At 36.6% G+C, this 21011-nt stretch overlaps 1 protein-coding gene across 1 annotated transcript; it reads right to left on the minus strand.

Annotated features, from left to right (window-relative positions):
- Positions 1-2388: 2388 nt before the first annotated feature.
- Positions 2389-17764, minus strand: ARGFX (arginine-fifty homeobox). Its single transcript, XM_082459449.1, is given in 5 exon segments — positions 2389-3254; positions 3256-3270; positions 3272-3689; positions 4446-4610; positions 13554-17764. Coding segments are annotated over 5 exon segments (759 nt in total). The 5' UTR covers positions 13561-17764; the 3' UTR covers positions 2389-3100.
- Between the last annotated feature and the right edge of the window lie 3247 nt (positions 17765-21011).

Consider the following 21011-nt stretch of genomic DNA (forward strand, 5'->3'; position numbering starts at 1 on the left):
TCCTAGGAATTTGCCCATTTCATCTAAGTTATCTGATTTGTTATACAAATTATAAAAGTTACACAAATGTTCATAATATTCATAATATTTATTTATAATGCTTTTTATTTCTGTAAGGTTGGTAGTTACATCCCATTTCTTTTTTTTTTTTTTTTAATTAATTAATTTATTTATTTTTGGCTGTGTTGGGTCTTCGTTTCTGTGCCAGGGCTTTCTCTAGTTGTGGCGAGCGGGGGCCACTCATCGTGGTGCGCTGACCTCTCACTATCGCGGCCTCTCTTGTTGCAGAGCACAGGCTCCAGATGCGCAGGCTCAGTAATTGTGGCTCACGGGCCCAGTTGCTCTGCGGCATGTGGGATCCTCCCAGACCAGGGCTCGAACCCATGTCCCCTGCATTGGCAGGCGGATTCCCAACCACTGCACCACCAGGGAAGCCCATACATCCGATTTCTGATTCTAGTAATTTGATTCTTCTTCCTCTTCTCCCTTCTCCCCTTCCTCCCCTTCCTCCTCCTCTCCTCCCCCTTCCCCTCCCCCTTCTCCTCCCCTTCATCTTCTTCTTCCTCTTCTTCTTCTCCCTCTTTTTCTTTTTCTACTTCTTCTCAATCTAGCTTGCTTTGATTTCATTGGTTTGCTCTATTGCTTTTCTATTCTCTATTTCATTTATTTCCACTTTAGCCTTTATTTCCTTACTTCTGCTTGCTTTGGATTTATTTTGCTCTTCTTTTTCTAGTTTCTTAAGGTGAAAAGTTACTGATTTGAAAGCAAAACTAGGGAGACAAGGATCAGTGGTTGCCAGAGATTAGGAGAGAGGGAGGGATGAATAGGTGGAGCACAGAGGATTTTTAGGGCAGTGAAACTATCCTATATGATACTATAATGGTGGATACATGACAATTACCTATTTGTCAAAATCCATATAATGTACAACACTGAGAGCTAACTCTAATGTAAACTATGGACTTTAGGGGATAAAGATGTATCAGTGTAGGTTCATCAGTTATAACAAATGGACCACTCTGGTGTGGGTTGTTGATAGTGGGGGAGGCTGTGTGTATGTGGGAGCAGGGGCTATATGGGAAATCTCTGTACCTTCTGCTCATTTTGCTGTGAAATGAAAACTGCTCTAAAAATAAAGACTATTAAAAAAATCACAAATAATTTTAAAAAAACCAGTAAGCAAAAAACCTCACAACCTAAGGGCCAATGTCTCTACCCTAGGTCTGCAGTCTTGCCCTGCAAGATCCCTCTGTGATGACCCAGAATGTGATGGGTAACAAGACATTCAAACCTGCTACTGCTACTATCTCTATTACTTTCCCCCAGTGAATGCTGATACAGTTATTGTTATTATATAATGTATGCTACCAGATTATTCACCTAATTTCTCCCATGCTTGATTAATCACTTAGAAATGTTCTTTTTACTTTCTAAATTGAGGGAGTGGTTGGAGTTTCTTCTAATTAAATTGCCTTATGATCAAAGAATGCTGTTTGTATGTTATTGAGTTTGTTAAGATTTGCTTTGTGGTCTAATATGTAGTCATTAGGTACTTGAAAAGAATGTGTATTCTCTACCAGTTGAATGCAGAAATCTACATACTTTCATTAAATCAAGCTTATTAACTGTACAGTTAAAATCTCTACCCATACAAAATTTTTATTCATTTGACCTATGGATAAAATCATCTATTATGATTATGTATTTGTTAAGTTTCCCCAAGAGTTTTGTTAATTTTTACTTCATATATTTTGGGAATATGTTAAATGTATACAAATTCAGAATTATTATATCTTTCAGGTTAAACGTTCCCTTTATCCTTGTCTAATATACTTTTACTTCCAACAAAATGTTTTGCCTTAAAGTTTAATTTAATAGATATTAATATAACTATGCCAGCTTCCCTCCTATTTAAAAAAAAGGTTGATTTGAGATCTTATTCTTTAAATATAGGCTTTTTCAGCTATAGATTTCTTTCTAAGCACTGATTTAGCCTCATCCCATAAGTTTTGGTATATTATGTTTTTGTTTTCATTCATCTTCGTATATTTCCTAATTTTCCTTCTGCTTTCTTCTTTATTGGTTATTTAGGAGTGTGCTTTTTAATATCCATATATTTGTGAATTTCCTGAATTTTCTTCTACTATTGATTTCTATTTTCATTCCATTGTGTTTGGAGAACATGCTTTATATGATTTTAACGCTGTTAAATTGATTATTTTATGGCTTCAAATGTCTTTTATTCAAAACATTTCCAATGTTCATTATTAAGTTTTAAACTTTTCTGTACAAAGGTCTTAATTTTCTTAGTTAATTCCTAGATACTTTATATTTTTCATTGAGAGGTACTTATCTTATTATGTGTTTATTATTGGGTTTTTTTAAATATAAATTTATTTATTTATTTATTTATTTTTGGCTGTGTTGGATCTTCGTTTCTGTGCGAGGGCCTTCCCCAGTTGTGGCGAGCGGGGGCCACTCTTCATCGCGGTGTGCGGGCCTCTCACTGTCGCGGCCTCTCGTTGCGGAGCACAGGCTCCAGATGCGCAGGCTCAGTAGTTGTGGCGCACGGGCTTAGTCGCTCCGCGGCATGTGGGATCCTCCCAGACCAGGGCTCGAACCCGTGTCCCCTGCATCGGCAGGCAGACTCTCAACCACTGCGCCACCAGGGAAGCCCCTATTATTGGTTTTGAGAAGTGCCATTAATTTTGTTCATTAATCATATAGCTGGAAAATTAGCTTAACTGTCACTCTAAAAGTCTGTTGGAAATGTAAGTTTATAAACCTGCTGCCATTAAAAGTGGATGACCCCTAAATGCTACTGACCTTTTAAAAAGTCAAAGATAGTTTTGGGAAGAGGGAATTTTGGAGTCTCATTGGCCATCGAAGGGACTAGGAAGGCCTCTCCAGGGAGAGTTGTGGGGCTGATTGTGTAGTACTAGCTATACTTGTGGGAAACTCCTAGTTTTTACAACATTTCCATGGAAATCAAAGTAACACTGAGCTAGATATTTGAGTTAAAAGCAGACAAAGGAAAGAGCATGTACAAGATGCAAGAAGATCCTTTTTCAATACTGTCTGATATTTATTAGTACTTTGATCAGCGACATACAAAGTGTACCATACTGAAGGGGTTCTGGAATTCCAGGCTGTTTCTTAGACTGTAGGCTGCAAAGCTCCAGCTTGTCATACTGAAGCAGGTTTGCCCGGGAGATAAACCTACAGCTGGATCAGCAAAGAGGCTAAGAGAGGAATTCTATTCTAACTGGGCCTTGTTGGTGAGAGATAATGATACAGAGAGTGGAAAGAAGAGCTGGCTATCTCATCCTCATCAGGAAAACTGTACAGTTCCATGATTTGTGCTATGTCATAGGCATCAGAGAACAAAGCAGGAACTGAGGCCACTAGCCTCTCCAACTGAGGATCTTGCATTTGGACATCACTTGTAGCAATCTCAGTGATTATAGAGTCCCCTGCCCAATGGAAAGGGTCTAAGGGCTGAGATGAGTGGGAGCTATAGGAATCTGAAACTGCAGGGAGAAAAGAATGAGGACTGGTTGATGCTGCGGTCACATTTTTGGCTGGAAGGACCTGGTTCGGTGGCTTTAGTGATTGCTGCTCTTGTTGCCACTGCTGCTTCCTCTTTTTGAACCACTGATTCCTGAACCAAATCTGGGAGTGGGGGAAGAGAGGAGATTATGGTCTGTTACTGGAGAAGGAGCTTGAGGCTTCTCCTAGGTGAAAAAAGTCAGGCTATAACCCTCATGTCCTCTCCAAATCACTATGATACTGAGTTCTGAGAGAGCAGAGGTAGGTATGAATGGAGTCAATAGGAACAATGAGGGATCAAGGCTGGGTCCCAGAGGAAAAAGAAAGAAAAAAAAGGAGGGTATGTCTCAGAGGTTGTGTTGGGGGTTCAAAGAAAGGGTCCTAAACTCTAGAGAAGAGAAGGAAGTTCAGGGATGTAGGGAGAAGTGGAAAATTTGAACTAAGGGATTTTCAAGGATTATTTTAGAAGGCCTCTTCAGTGAGCAATATTCTAACAAAAATTTGGGGCCTTAGCAGACTCAGATGTTGGAGGAGTTACTTGTCTGTTGGTAATGTTGTGAATAAATGATTGCAGGGTTTTGCTAGAGAACTTCCTAAGTAAGAAGTCTGTCTGAATGAGAGTCATTTCTCTAATTTGAGCTCTTTCGTACCTCTGGAGTTCTAATTCCAGTTATACTATGTATTATCTCTGTGACCCAGTCACTTGGCTCCCAAAACTCACTTTTCCTCATCTTTTAAACTGGATGATAATAAAGCCAACATATACAATGTGCCCAGCTCAGTACTAGCACACAGTAGGTACTCAATAAATGAAGTGTTACTACTATTGTGTTACAGAGGGAATTTCCAGGCTGAATAGTAGAATGTAATTTGGATGGGGGCTCAAAGCACACCTCAGAGGATCAGACAGACCTTTACTGTTGACGCCGGTAGGTTGAGTTTTAAAGCAAGTTCTCTCTGGAGGTTTTTATCTGGAAACATGTTGCAGCTAAACAGAGCCTCCAACTCTTCATGCTGTGTGTGTGTGAATGAGGTGCGTTCGTGAGGCTTCTTCCATTTTGCTGTAGAGCAGAGATGGAGAGGAAGTGGTTACACTAACACAATCCCCTTCCCACTCAAATCCCCCAAATACCACAACTGTGAATTTACCATGTCTTCCCCCCAACCAGGCTTGGAATCTAGGAGATAAAGATCCCAGGTCTTGACTCTAGGAGGCTGAGCCCTGTGTAACATCACTCTGTCCTCTGTTTTCTGAAACTTAGTTTGTCCCTGCTAGGAAATGTTACCTCTTCAATTTTCTCTGTACCCAGTCTGTCTACCCTGCCTAACCTCAGGACAGTGGACAGTGGTTACCCTTATCTTCTTTTCCATATTTTGTTTCTTTTAGAAACTGGGAAAAAAACCTCATGTCCCCACGCCTGAATATATAACACACTCTTCAAAATGGGTTTCCCCTTCTCATTTATTTATTCAGGAACCTAGTCTATCTCATCTAGAAAATGGGTTTTTTCTTCTCCAGGCTTTCTGAAGCTCTATTCGCTCCTCTGAGAAAAGGTTCATAAGAAATGAGACATAACTAAATATGTGGAGACAACTGAAAAATTATGGAATATTTTTTAAAATGGCAATGGAGAGAAAAAGGAAATTTTCTAAGAAAATACAATTACCAAAATTTGCTGAAAAACAACTGCAGACACTGAATGGACTAATAACCATTAAAAAAACAAGTAAGTTATAGAATTCAAGGCAATGTTGTGCTAATTCTCCTGCTATATGCCCATTTCAGTATAAGGAAGAAGAGTCTTCTCTTGGGCCTCACTTCTGTATTTGAAGTCCCTAACACCAACACTAAAATCAGACAAGAATAAACACTATCAACAAAACTATAAAACTAATGCCACTTATGAACATACACAGAAATAACTTTTACAAATATATTTAATATAATCACATATTTAAATGTACATATTCCTAAACTTATAGTATCTAATTTATTTTTGAAGTTCATATGTATTTGAAATCAAATATATAAAATATTAATTTATAATTATTGATTTTTTTCTACTCACATTTTACAAAAGTATTCTATTCAAACTGTTTGCATTTACCTTAAATAGCCATATCTTCATCAACACTCTGATCCTCTTCTTTTTTTTTTTTTTTTTTGGCCATGCCACGCAGCATTCGGGATCTTAGTTCCCCGACCAGGGGTCAAACCCTTGCCCCCTGCAGTGGAAGCATGGAGTCTTAACCACTGGACAGCCAGGGAAGTCTGTCCTATTCTTTTAATAGTGTAGTTTTACCAGACATATAATCTTTACTTTGAAATAAGTTTTTTGTGATACAGCACTTTTGGAATATGTTTATGAAATGCTGTTACTAGGAATTTTGTTTTAAGTTACAAGAAACTTATATAATATTAAGATAACTCTTTTGCCCCCACATTCATCCTGTAGGGGTGCATTTGCGATCTCTACAACTTACTAGTTACCATATTGCTTTAAAACAGGACAACGTTTTATTCATGTATTTGTGTTAAGTCATGTATGGAAATAGTACAGATTTGAAACCATCTTTGTTCCCCAGCCACCCAATTACTCTCTAGAGCTCTTCTGTATAGTATAGTAGCCACTACCCAACATGGCTATCAAACACAAAAATGTGACTAGTTCCACCAAGTACTGAATTTTTAATTTTATTGAATTTTAATTAATTTAACTTTAAACACTGGTATTCAATCCAGTTATTGGGAAGCTTTTTAATATGCTTAGAGCAACTTGCATATGTGAATCTACTCTTTCACCTGTAAATTTTATGAACTCTAAATGCAGAGTAAGTATTTCTGATGAAAATTTAGCATTTAGATTGAGATATGCTGGTAAGTGTAAATTATTCACTGGATTTCAAAGTCTTGATATGAACCAAAGAATGTTGGGACTTCCCTTGTGGTCCAGTGGTTGAGACTCCACGCTTCCACTGTAGGTGGCACAGCGTGGGTTCAATCCCTGGTCGGGGAACTAAGATCCTGCATGCGCCACGGTGAGGCCAAAATAAAATTAAAATTAAATTAAAAAAGAATGTAACTATCTCATTGGACTGTATATTGTCTGTTTAGCAGAAAGATGTTACAAGTTAAGATGTTAAATCCTATATGATATACACAATGTCTGATTTAATTATGTATTAAAATAAAGGTAAAGGCTTTACATTTATTATCTATTTGTGTATTAAACACAACATATAAAAGTAAATTAGATAAAAAGCTCACAGGTGATAAAAAAAGAAGAAAAAGACTAACCTTTGCGTATGTATTTACCTTTTTACATACTCTTAAATTATTATCAGCTTCCTTCTGTGTTTATTTGTAATATTATCCCTTTTAGTAAGGCTATAACAATTTTTTGCCTCAAAGATTTATGCCTATATCTTGGTGTAAGAACCAGACTGTTCTGGCACCTCCTTTCTTGTATTTATCAAATGGATCTTGGAGCTGCTGATTGTCTGTGGCTTCCCACTTATCTGTGCACAAAGATGCAGAAGGAAGACAGCAGGGAATCATCAGGGCTTAAGAAGATGAGAACCCCCCAAACATCAACAGGTATATACTGGAAAGTTCACCAGACCATTCTGAGAAAAGTTATCTGTGAAAAGATGCTTTTAGACATACAAAAGTTGAAATAATCCATTACCAGCAGACCTGAACTATAGGATATGTTAAAGATCATCCTTCAGGCAGAAGGAAAACATCATATATCTGAAAGAATTTGCATCTGGAATATATAATAAACTCTTGTATCTCAAAAATAAGAAGGCATATATTCCAATTAAAAATCCTTTAAACCTAATTAATAGATTTGAGTAAGCTTTTCACCAAAGAAGATATATAAATGAAGATGTGGAAGAGTGTGGAGAAATTGGAACTTTCATACAGCAATTGGAAATTACAGGTGGGACTGTTAAATGATATAGCCACTTTGAAAAACCATCTGGCAATTTCTTCCTAGGAATCTACCCAAGGGAATAAGAACATTTATCTATGCAAAGATGTATACCCAACTATTCATAGCAGCATTGTTCATTATTGCCTAGTTGGTAACAATCTAAATCTCCTTATTGAATGAATACACCAACTTTTTGTATTCATATAATGCAATACCATTCAGCAATAAAAGTAATGGATTACTGATACATTTTATACAACATGAATGAACCTCAAAAACACTATGCTAAATGAGATGTATACTTGCTAAGATTGAATGATAGACACATGAAATTATACTATTCTGTTGTGGTTTTGTTTTTTTGTTTTTTGGCCACTTCATGAGGCTTGTGGGATCTCAGTTCCCCGACCAGAGACTGAACCTGGGCCACAGCAGTGAAAGCACTGAATCCTAACCACTAGACCACCGGGGAACTCCCCTCTTTTTTTGTTTATATTTTAAATTTTCTATATAATAAAAAGTTGAAATAAGTAAATAAAATGTAATCTTCAGCAATTATTTTTTCCAAAAGGAGAGGGATTCACCCTGAGATGGAACTGTTATGAGCAGGAACTATGTTTGTTAAGATAAGTGGCTAGAAGTGGAGTGGAGATTCAGTAATCTCTGAATCATTAATGTTTAATAGTAGAAATTTTACTTATCAACTGTACTTTTCTGGGAATGTGATCATGAACAGTTTAAACTCTTCACCTCAGTTTCATCAAGCATAAAAAGGGACTGCTATGACACATGCACCACAATGTCCATAGCAGCATTATTTACAATAGCCAATATATGGAAGCAACCTAAGTGTCCATCAACAGATGAATGGATAAAGAAGATGTGGTACATATATACAATGGAATACTACTCAGCCATAAAAAATAATGAAACAATGCCATTTGCAGCAACATGAATGCAACTAAAGATTTTCATACTAAATGGAGTCAGACAGAGAAAGACAAATGCTGTATGATATCACTTATATGTGGAATCTAAAAAATAGAACAAACTAGGGAATATAACAAAAAAGAAGCAGACTCACAGATATAGAGAACAAACTAGTGGTTACCAGTGCAGGGGGAAGGGTATTATAAGGGTGAGGGAGTGGGAGGTACAAACTATTGGGTGTAAGATAGACTACAAATATGTATTATACAACATGGGGACTATAGACAATGTTGTAATAACTGTAAATGGAGTGTAACCTTTAAAAATTTCATTAAAAATTAAAAATTAAAAAAAAATGGGGCAGCAGAACTTAAAAAAAAAAAAGAAAGACATTGCCTTTACCATCTGTTTGAAGGAAATGTCCAGACTTTTCAAGTCTTGTTATACATTTCCTATATTGTTTACACAGGGAACAGTGTTTATAGTTGTATGTACAGCGGGAGTCTGCAACAAGAAGTATATATTTTCAAACAATATTTTAATGATTTAACAATTTTTGTAAATCATTTTCAGGCTTCTGCAGCTGTAGATTCTCACTGCAAATCCCTTGTTTGCTCGTGCATGAGTATTACAGGTTTCATATTTTTGCCCATTAGTGATTGTTTCACATGTGTAATGCTTTGGTTGCAATAATCCATTAAATGGTGGACAAGTTAAATGGTGGACAAGTAATGTGGATGGGAAGTAATTTTAAATCATGTGTAATTGGTCACAAGGCCTAAGCTGCAGTAACTGTTGCCTTTTTTGCTTTGTATGTGTTAACCTTTGGCTGTAAAGATGGTGTATCTATCCAATAGGGAGCCATAGTTATTTACACTGACCAACCTAATGTTACAACTACTCTGAGATGGCCAAATATAAATTAAAAGCCTTAATTAAAGAGTGCAATTTTGTATTTTAAAAATATTGGGAAGAGAAATTATCTAAAGATATCTGAGAAATTTTTTAGAAAGAAAACAGAATAGGCTGGACTGCCAGCTAACAAAATGTACTCTAAATTGGTAACATATGGAATGCTGCAGTATTAATTTAAAAAAAGGCTAACTTAGCACTAGAATAGAATATAGAAAAACAAACAAAAACACTAGCAGATATGGAAAGATGGCATTTCTAGTTAGTAGGAATAGAAGTGGGCATTAGTGTACAAGAAATTAAATTACACTCTAGCTGACAAAATTCAAAAGCAATTCCAGATATATTCGATAGCTAATTTTTAAAAGTTTATATTGAAATAATAAAGGAAAAAAAAACCTTAAATGGATAAAATAAATTGCATCAGAGTTGAGAACTTTTGTTATAGAAATGAAAGAGAAAGGACTCATTATCCCTTTAAGAAAGAATTTGCACCAAAACAATGAGAAAGACATTCACAGAAAGATAGACAAGATGAAAAGACAGAGGGCTATGTACCAGATGAAGAAACAAGATAAAACCCCAGAAAAACAACTAAATGTACTGGAGATAGGAAACCTTCCAGAAAAAGAATTCAGAATAATGATAGTGAAGATGATCCAGGACCTCGGAAAAAGAATGGAGGCAAAGATCGAGAAGATGCAAGAAATGTTTAACAAAGACCTAGAAGAATTAAAGAACAAACACCTAAAAGAATTAAAGAACAAACAAACAGAGATGAACAATACAATAACTGAAATGAAAAATACACTAGAAGGAATCAATAGCAGAATAACTGAGGCAGAAGAAAGGATAAGTGATCTGGAAGACAGAATGGTGTAATTCACTGCCACGAAACAGAATAAAGAAAAAAGAATGAAAAGAAATGTAGACAGCCTAAGAGACCTCTGGCACAACATTAAATGCAACAACATTCACATTATATGGGTCCCAGAAGGAGAAGAGAGAGAGAAAGGAGCCGAGAAAATATTTGAAGAGATTATAGTCGAAAACTTCCCTAACATGGGAAAGGAAATAGCCACCCAAGTCCAGGAAGTGCAGAGTCCCATACAGGATAAACCCAAGGAGAAACATGCCAAGACACATAGTAATCAAATTGACAAAAATTAAAGACAGAGAAAAATTATTGAAAGCAACAAGGGCAAAACGACATATAACATACAAGGGAACTCCCATAAGGTTAACAGCTGATTTCTCAGCAGAAACTCTACAAGCCAGAAGGGAGTGGCATGATATATTTAAAGTGATGGAAGGGAAGAACCTACAACCAAGATTACTCTACCCAGCAAGGATCTCATTCAGATTCAAGGGAGAAATCAAAAGCTTTACAGGCAAGCAAAAGCTAAGAGAATTCAGCACCACCAAACCAGCTTTACAACAAATGCTAAAGGAACTTCTCTAGGTGGGAAACACAAGAGAAGAAAAGGACCCTCAAAAACAAACCCATAACAATGAAGAAAATGGTAATAGGAACATACATATAGATAATTACCTTAAACGTGAATGGATTAAATGCTCCAACCAATAGACACAGGCTCGCTGAATGGATAAAAAACCAAGACCCATATATATGCTGTCTACAAGAGACCCACTTCAGACCTAGGGACACGTACAGACTGAAAGTGAGGGGATGGAAAAAGATATTCATGCAAATGGAAATCAAAAGAAAGCTGGAGTAACAATACTCATATCAGATAAAATAGACTTAAAAATAAAGAATGTTACAAGAGACAAGGAAGGACACTACATAATGATCAAGGGATCAATCCAAGAAGATGATATAACAATTATAAATATATATGCACCCAACATAGGAGCACCTCAATACATAAGGCAACTACTAACAGCTATAAAAGAGGAAATCGACAGTAACACAATAATAGTGGGAGACTTTAACACCTCACTTACACCAATGGACAGATCCTCCAGACAGAAAATTAATAAGGAAACACAAGCTTTAAATGACACAATAGAACAGATAGATTTAATTGATATTTATAGGACATTCCATCCAAAAACAGCAGATTACACTTTCTTCTCAAGTGCACACGGAACATTCTCCAAGAGAGATCACATCTTGGGTCACAAATCAAGCCTTGGTAAATTTAAGAAAATTGAAATGATATCAAGCATCTTTTCTGACCACAAAGCTTTGAGATTAGAAATAAATTATAGGCGGAAAAATGTAAAAAACACAAACACATGGAGGCTAAACAATACGTTACTAAATAACCAAGAGATCACTGAAGAAATCAAAGAGAAAATCAAAAAATACCTAGAGAAAAATTACAATGAAAACACGACGATCCAAAACCTGTGGGATGCAGCAAAAGCAGTTCTAAGAGGGAAGTTTATTGCAATTCAAGCCTACCTCAAGAAACAAGAAAAATCTCAAATAAACAATCTAACCTTACACCTAAAGGAACTAGAGAAAGAACAAACAAAACCCAAAGTTAGTAGAAGGAAAGAAAGCATAAAGATCAGTGCAGAAATAAATGAAATAGAAACAAAGAAAATAGCAAAGATCAATAAAACTAAAATCTGGTTCTTTGAGAAGGTAAACAAAATTGATAAACATTTAGCCAGAATCATCAAGAGAAAGAGGGAGAGGACTCAAATCAATAAAATTAGAAATGAAAAAGGAGAAGTTACAACGGACACTGCAGAAATACAAAGCATCCTAAGAGACTACTACAAGCAACTGTGTCAATAAAATGGACAACCTGGAAGGAATGGACAAATTCTTAGAAAGGTATAACCTTCCAAGACTGAAACAGGAAGAAATAGAAAATATGAACAGACCAATCACAAGTAATGAAACTGTGATTAAAAATCTTCCAACAAACAAAAGTCCAGGACCAGATGGCTTCACAGGTGAATTCTATCAAACATTTAGAGAAGAGCTAACACTCATCCTTCTGAAACTCTTCCAAAAAATTGCAGAAGAAGGAACACTCCCAACTCATTCTATGAGGCCACAATCACCCTGATACCAAAGCTAGACAAAGATACTACAAAAAAAGAAAATAACAGACCAATATCACTGATGAATATAGATGATTGTGGGATGAATTGGGAGATTGGGATTGACATATATACACTAATATGTATAAAATAGATAACTAATTAGAACCTGCTGTATAAAAAAATAAAATTAAATTAAAAAATTTAAAAAAAAAGAATGAAGGTGAAATGATGACATTCTCAGATTAAGAGAAACTATGAGATCTGTGGCCATTAGTCCTGTTCTATAGAAATGTTAAAGAAAGTTCTTCATGCTAAAGGGAAAATTGGAACTTTAGGAATGAAGAGGCACAGAAATAGTAAATATCTGGTTAAATATAATAATAGTAATAATAATAATAATATTTGGAGATGTTTTCCATGTGTTAGACACCTAAGCGCTTCATATACGTGATTCATTTAATTCTCAACAAACACATGGGGAGAAGTACAATTGTTAGCATCCTCTTATAAATGAAGGGAAGTTAAGTTCTTAAAGTCTGGGTAGCTAGAGTAGCTTAACTGGGAATCAGGTCTTACTAACTCCTGTGTGCGAATCTAAGCCCCTGCCCACTTCCTCAGGAGGGGCATTTGAGGGTCTACAGCTAAAACTGGCATATTAAACAAAGAAGCATAGGTTTCATCTGGACTTGGGTATTTTCCCAGATCAGGGCTATGGAAAGCACAAGACAGAATTGCCACCAGGGGTACTGCACTTACTCAGCAAGTATTTATTGCCTGCCTTCTACAGCCAGTGCTTATCTCTGTCTGGTGATTCTGCAGTGAACAAAACACACAAAAACTGCTGCTCGGATGGAGCTTCTAATGATGAATAGTCTAATGAGGATTTTCAAAGAAGTCCAGGCTAGCACAAACCAGGAAAGTATGGGAGCTCTGCAAAGCAGACAACAACCTTCAGTAATAAGGAGTCTCACATTTACTCCCTGACTTTCATAAGGCAATCAGATCTTCCCTCTGTTCTAAATTTACAACCCTCTGTCCTCAATTTACAACCCTCTGTCACCTCCCTCCAATGGGGATGGAGCTGAGTGATCTGCATCGTTAATCTTGCTCCTTTGGTCTTTTAAATCCTTTTTGACCACTTAAACCCCACATTCTGGAGCCCTCCCCTTCTATCCCTCCCCTCCCCCTGCTTACCTGTCATGACTGCCCATTTTCAAGCCCTCTTGATGTGTCTCTCTGGAAATGCAGTTCCTTCAGTGTGCCCTCATGGTGAAACACCCTGTATTTAAACATAATTTTTGATACCATCAGACCCTTGCACCACCCAGACACACCCCTAATGTCACACCCTTCATTCATTCAATCATTTATTTATTCAATAAAAATATGCTTAGAGACTAAATAACTGTTGCTGGAAATAGAGTCATTATTCTCTTTATACTCAAACTCCCTACCTTTGACCAACCCTTTATGCTGGCTCCTGTGTCCTTTTGATACCACCATCTCTTTACTTTTACTCTTGCATTATTTAAAGTTATAGGTCTGTCTCTTTAAAACAGCAGTCCAATTGGAGAATTTTAACATGGATTAAATCCACTTATGTTTGATAGGATAATGATTAGTAATCTATGAGGATTGATTTCTACTTCCTTATCTTTGTGTTTTGTGTTTTTTCTTTTTTTCTTTCTTTCACTTTTCCTGCCTTCTGTTGGAATGGTTGCACTGTATTCCCTCCCCCTCTCCCACAATGGTGTGTAAGTTATATGCAAGATTTAATTACCATTAATTTTTTCACATACATACTTGCTTTTAAAAATTCAAACATTAATCTGTTTCTCTATATGTCTTCCAAATAATAAAATGCTCCTTGAATTTTTAGCAGTGAATTCTCCATCTTCAGTCTTTTGTATTACTTTTGTCTAGTATTTTGCCTCTTTAAAAAAAATTTTATTGAAGTATAGTTGATTTACATTGTTTTGTTAATTTCTTCTGTACAGCAAAGTGACTCAGTTATCAAACTTGCTTTTATGCCCCTAAAAGTCATCATTGTTATTTTGTCATAAATATTTATTTAGATGTAACCATAGGTTTATCAAGTTCTTTGGTCATCACTGTTTTTTTTCATCCTTCTTTTTCCTCTTGGCACAGTTTTATTCTTTCTGAAGTAGCATCATTAGTAGCTCTTTTAGTGATGGTCCATTAATTGTAAACATTTTAAGACTCTCTTTGCCTGAAAATATATTGATTACATTGTCAATCTTGCATAATAAGTTAGATGAGTATAGAGCTCATTTGAGACATCTGCTGACAGTCAAACTTTTATTCCTTTATAGGTAATCTTTCTCTACTCTCTAGTTGCTTTTAAAAGATTTGTGCTTTGTCCATAGTGTCTAGGTAAGATTTGTATTTATCCTGTCCATGTCTCACTATATGTCTTCAATCTAAACTTTCTTGAGTTTTTTCAATTATGGACATTTTTGAGCGATTAATTCTTTGAACATTGCCTTTCTTTGATTATCTTTACTAGCTTCTTCTAGAATTTCCATTAGATTTATATTAGACCTTCTCATTCTATTCTTAATATTTTTTAACTGCTGTCATCTCCTTAACTGTCTGAGCTCTAGTTTGTTTAGCCATAATGCTATATATTTTATCACTCTGGCTAATGCTTTTTGTTGAACTTTAGTTTTGTTTTCTCTGTGGTGCTTTGCCCCCCACCCCTGCCACCATCTTCCTCAAAATGACCGAAGGCTTACTCATTCATCCATCTGTTTGTTCTTTCATTTATTCACTCATTACTTATTTTTCCCCTCAAATCTATTAATTTATAATTGACATAATAACATATTAGTTTCAGGTATAAACATAATGATTCAATATTTGTAAATATTGTGAAATGATCACCACAATAAATCTAGTTAACATCCATCACCATACATAGTTACAAATTTTTTTTTCTTGTGTTGAGAACTTTTAAGATTTACTCCCTTAGCAAGTTTCAAATATGCAATATGGTATTATTAACTATAGTCATATGCTGTACATTATTCATCACTTATTTATTGAATGACTACTGGGTGACAAACACTATTCTGGCATTGGGTGGGGGAAGTCAATTAGGACTTTAATAGACTTGACTTCTGCTTCAAATCATAGTAGAAATCATTGGATTGTTGGACTGTGCTTCTCTAGACTGGGGAGGAGACTCTGATCCTGGCCCTTTCCACTCCTCCCATCAGCTAGCCAGAGGGCATAGACTAAGCCATAGATCCAGAAACAAAAGACTAGATTCACACCCTGCAGCCTACCAAAGAAGGAAGATGGAAAGTACCATGTGACAAAAGAAATGTATCCAAAGTAAAGCAAGAGTATAAAGCAATAGACAATAGGAAAGAAAAGATTTAGGCATTAAAGAATCAACGCAGGAAATGAGATAATGATCGACAGGTGTTCCAGAAAGAGAGGACACAGTACAGAAAACTCACAATTTATCCCAACATCTCTCTCAGAATCTCTCTTATTCCCTCTCAGTACATCATTCTCTTTTTCAGTATCTCTCAGTTATGTACGTCTATCAATTTCCATTTTTCCTCTCATTCTCTTTGTACTCCTTACCTTATAACCATTCAGTACCTAAAAATTCAGTTTAACTACAATTTGCTTAACATTTATTTTATATACATTATTTATCATGCTCTGTGTTGTGTGCTGAGTTCTAGGGACACAGTGACAAGCAAGAATTAAAATGTTTCTGCCCAGAAAGAATTTGTTATCTAGCGATTTGATTGGCTAATAAGCATATGGAAAGATAATTAAAAGGAAATGCCATTTGATATAGGAATGAAATAATTTTTCCTTTTCCTTTTTTCCTTCTTCTGTTTAAAATATGAATATAACTCAGGGTTCATGGTGCAGGGATAAGCTCTGGCACTTTTATTCACTTGGGAAGAATGTTAATTTCTTTGATCTTTTAGGAACTATTTTAGGTTACTGTCATTGAAATTTTAAATATTTTAAAATATATGACACAAAAATGTCATATAAACTTTTAGCCCATTGTTTATATTTAAAAGAACTTATAAAAATATGTAAAAGATGTTGTAAGAAACAAACTATACAATGATATTCATTATGTTTTATTGTCAAAATTTTAGAGTAAACCTAAGTATCTATCAATAGAATAGATAAATTGTGGTACATTTATTATATGAATTACTCTCTCAATAAAAATGAATTTGGAAAACCTACCTTAAAGTACAATAACTTAATATATCTATATTTCTTTATCTCCTACAACTGAATGCAAGTCTCTTGTATGTAATATTTTGTTTATTGCTGTATCCCCAGAGCCAAGCCCTTGATTTGGAACAAAGTTAAAAAAACGTTTATTTTATGAGTGATTACATGGATGGATGACAGATGCATGAGTTAATAGGTACTGATTGGGAAGAGTCTCTTGGAACTTTTTAACAAGAAAATATACTTATAAGCAAAAAGACCAATAAAGAAAAAAAAGAGAGAAAGAAGCCAACTGTTAACAGGGATTATTTTAAGAGATAGGAATTCCACTGAATATTCACTTTCTTCATCATATTTTCATTTTTTACAATAATGAGAAAAAAATGAAAGTTAAAAGAAAAAAATCTCATTTGCTGAACACTTTCTCCATCTCTCTGCCATTTTCCAGCCTGCCTAGTTCTACTCTGGGTTTACCTCGAGTGGATCCAGAGCAGGGGCCGTCCCAGCTCTCCCTTAGGCAGCTCCTCCTTCCTTTTCTCCATCCCCTTTCTTGGCTGGGTGAGAAATGCAGATTCCTCCTTTTCAGATAGAGGCCAGTCTATGAAAAGGCAGGGCTATAGGGTTGTCCTGTAGCACTGAGAGGAAGAGCATGTGCTGGGTGATGATGCCATCTAGGATGATGGCAAAGGTTTCCAGCCTCAGAAGTGAGCAAGGAGAAAACTGTTTGCAGGGGTGGAAACACATGGTGTGTGTGTGGAGGAAAATTGTCTGGAAGGAGCAGTGTTGCTTGTTCTCCACTCTCAGCCTGGAGAAAGACCCTGTGCCAGTTATGTGGCATAGACTGTGGTTGTTGAGGACATTATTCTTTCATTCCATTTAATCCATTTATTCATTCTAGGTGGCTGGTACTCCAGGGACACAACCTTATTCCCTGGGCAGGTCCTGTTTTTGAAGGTCTGATTGGCTCATTCTTCCTCCTTAACCCCAGGATGGCTCTCCTCCACCTTTCTTTCTTCTTAGCTGGGCAAGGGTCTAAGACTTCTCTATAACTCTTGCCTGACAGGACGAAGAAAGAAGAGAAGGCAAAGATGTAAAAAAAGAACTCTGGCAGTTCTCCCAGGCATCAAAAGTGTCCACAAAGTGAAGGGGGAGGGCAGAAAAAGAAGGAAAAGTGGGAAAGTCTCACATACTTCTAATTGGAGATCTGGAAGAGAGAGAGAGAGAGAGACAGAATATAGTTGAGCAGTATTTTAAATATAATATCTAAGGATTTTCCAGGACTTCCCTGGTGGCGCAGTGGTTAAGAATCCGCCTGCCAATGCAGGGGACACAGGTTCGAGCCCTGGTCTGGGAAGATCCCACATGCCAGGGAGCAACTAAACCCATGCGCCACAACTACTGAGCCTGAGCTCTAGAGGCCGCAAGCCACAACTACTGAAGCCCGTGCACCTAGAGCCCATGCTCCGTAACCAGAGGAGCCGCCGCAATGAGAAGCCCACGCACGGCAATGAAGAGTAGCCCCTGCTCGCTGCAACTAGAGAAAGCCTGCTCACAGCAATGAAGACCCAATGCAGCCAAAAATAAATAAATAAATAAATTTATTTAAAAAAAAAAAGAATTTTCCAGAATGGATTAATCCAATACTTAGATTCTAGGAGCCTGTTTAATCCCTAAAGTTTAAAAAAATCCTCATCTAGACACACCATGAACACCAAAGTGCTCACATACTTGACTGCAAGGAAGGAAAAGAAATATAGTCAGTTCTGTAGATTAAAGATGGCTACAATTTTTTTTGCTACTTTTCCCATTGAGAGGAGGAGGCAGTGAGATGAATGCAGTTTCTCTTTTGCAGTTATGGACTCCCAATTTGTCTTGGCAAGTTCCAGTTTGTTCTCATGCTTCCCTGTTTCACATCCAGGCTTTCTTCCCAACTGTTGGCCCTGCTGACCTGAAGGGACTTCAGACCTGCCACCAGAAGCAGAGGTAAAGCAGTCTTCACCATATCCCACAATTTTATAAGGTCTAATGTCTGCAATAAATCTCTTATTCTATATCATTCATAAGTTAAGCCTTCCTGAGAAACCTTCATTGATAGTCTGTGTTATGGATGGCCATGGGCCTAGGTAAAATTTTGGAATTCTGTTATTATGCTAGAAGATGTGAATAGCTGCTACTAGGGGTCAACTATTGATGGTTTTTGCCACATGCAATGTCCAAGGAAGGAAACTATAAAGAGTTTTTCACAGTCCCCACTAATTTCACTTTACTCATTTATGTTGCTTTTTTGGCCCTTGCAGGCATAGGAATGTTTAAATGTAAAGAAATTAATGTAAAATTTTACCAGCTAGGGAGACATGGTAAGATTGAACTATATGGTCAGCTGAATTATGCCAAAGGGGTTCCAGCTTTTTTTTTTTTTGTCATCCCTGACCTCTCTTTCTCTTGCACCCTACATTGAATCCATAAGCAATCTACTATCAGTATAGATGTGCAGTCTGATAATTTTCACCATTTCCACTGTTACTAAAAAGCCACCAACATTTATTTAATGGAGGATGACAATAATCTTATAACTCATCTCCTTCATTCTGCTTTTGCTCCTGTACATTTGTTCTTTTATTTCTCTTTTCCATATAAGACCCAGGGTCATCTTTTAACATAAATTGATACATGCTTTTTCCTAGCTCTTCAACTGTTTTTGTTGTTGTTGTTTTGTTTGTTTGTTTGTTTTTGACCCAGACGAGTGGCTTGTAGGATCTTAGTTCCCCGACCAAGGATCGAACCCATGTCCCCTGCAGTGAAAGTGCAGAGTCTTAACCACTGGACGCCAGGGAATTCCCTCAACTGTTTTCTAATGTCCAAGGAATAAAAGCCAAACACTATGGCTTGTAATGCTGTGCACGATCTGGACCTTTCCTATCTCTCATGTCATCTTTTGCCAATTTCTCCCACCATGTTTCAGCATGTTGGTCTTGTTTAAGTTTCTAGAATTCTCCAAGGTCCTTTAAAACCCAGGTCTTTTGCCCACACTGGTCCTTTGCCTGGAATGCTCTTTCTCTCCTAATTTCCTGTAATTATCTTACATTAATGCTTCAGGTTTCAGTTCAAATACTTCATCATGGAAGCCTTTCCTGATGAGTTCCTCTGTTATATACACTCACATAGATGATGCTAAACTTCTTTCCTAGCATATAGTAGAAAACTGCTTTGTTTAAATCTGTGTATATATACTTTTTTCTAACACACAGAATACATTTTTTTCATGACTTATGTCTGTGGAGTGTATCTATGTGTTTGTGTTTACCCACAAAATTTGTATCATACTTCCTATTAAATTTGACAGGCCACTTTGTTTACTTAAATATCAAATATGAACAAATTTGCTGTATTTTGAAATTAATTGCTTATAGGCCTAGCTCCAACTTTCTCTCCACCCCGTAACCCCTCAAGGCAAAGGAGGTACACATCATCTGTACACATCATCTCCATCTTTACCACAGAACACCCAGAGCAAACAAAATTAAGGATGAGAAATGTTCATCTTATTACAAGTAAGCACAGTGCATTGTTTTTTCTTTTACTGTGACATCGTTTGGCTGACATCATGAAAATTACACCTGCCCCAGAATAAAATGCAAAGGTAGAAAATGGCATTTTCATTGCTATCATGTCAGATAACCATAAATCACCATAGATTCTAATGGATCAAGGATAACCATGGGTCACGATGGATCACCACAGAACCACCAATAGTGGGTTGTCATGGACCATCAACATGAATCATTATGAAATCACTTTGGATCACCATGAGTCATCTAAAGATCCAGGGATCACCATATGAACCATTGAGCCAGCTTTTATAAAAAGTGCCTGAAAAGGTCAGGAAATGTGGGGGAAATATCTCTTCCAACCTCACATTTTTTCTTCTCTCTTTCCTTCCTATCAACATACAAACCAACATTACCTATAGGTTAAAAGTGTGGCCTGTGGATCCAGACAGAATTGGTTCCCAGTGCCAGCTCCCTAACCAAGCCCCCCGCCCCCAGTATTACTAGCTATATGACCTTGGACAAGCGACTTCACCTCTGTGCATCTGTTTACTCATCTGTAAAATGAGGCAAATGTCATCCTCATAGATTTATGAGAATTCAATAAAAGTATAAAGCTCTTAAGACTGGGGATTATTGTTACAAATATGCTTAAATTTTCCTATGTTAAAAAGAAACTTTCCTGTCATCTTACAGTAGAACTGTGTGTACCTCTACCAGACGATGGATACCTCTGAGGCAGAGACCAGGTCTTGTTCATCTTCTTATGCCTATCACAGAGTACAGGCCTGCCAATGTATATTTTTTGGAGGAAGAAAGAAAAGAAATAGGGATGGAGATGTTCAGAAATCTCACTAATATTTTT

The sequence above is a fragment of the Balaenoptera physalus genome (assembly GCF_965194825.1).
Source record: "Balaenoptera physalus genome assembly, chromosome: 4".
NCBI lineage: Eukaryota > Metazoa > Chordata > Mammalia > Artiodactyla > Balaenopteridae > Balaenoptera > Balaenoptera physalus.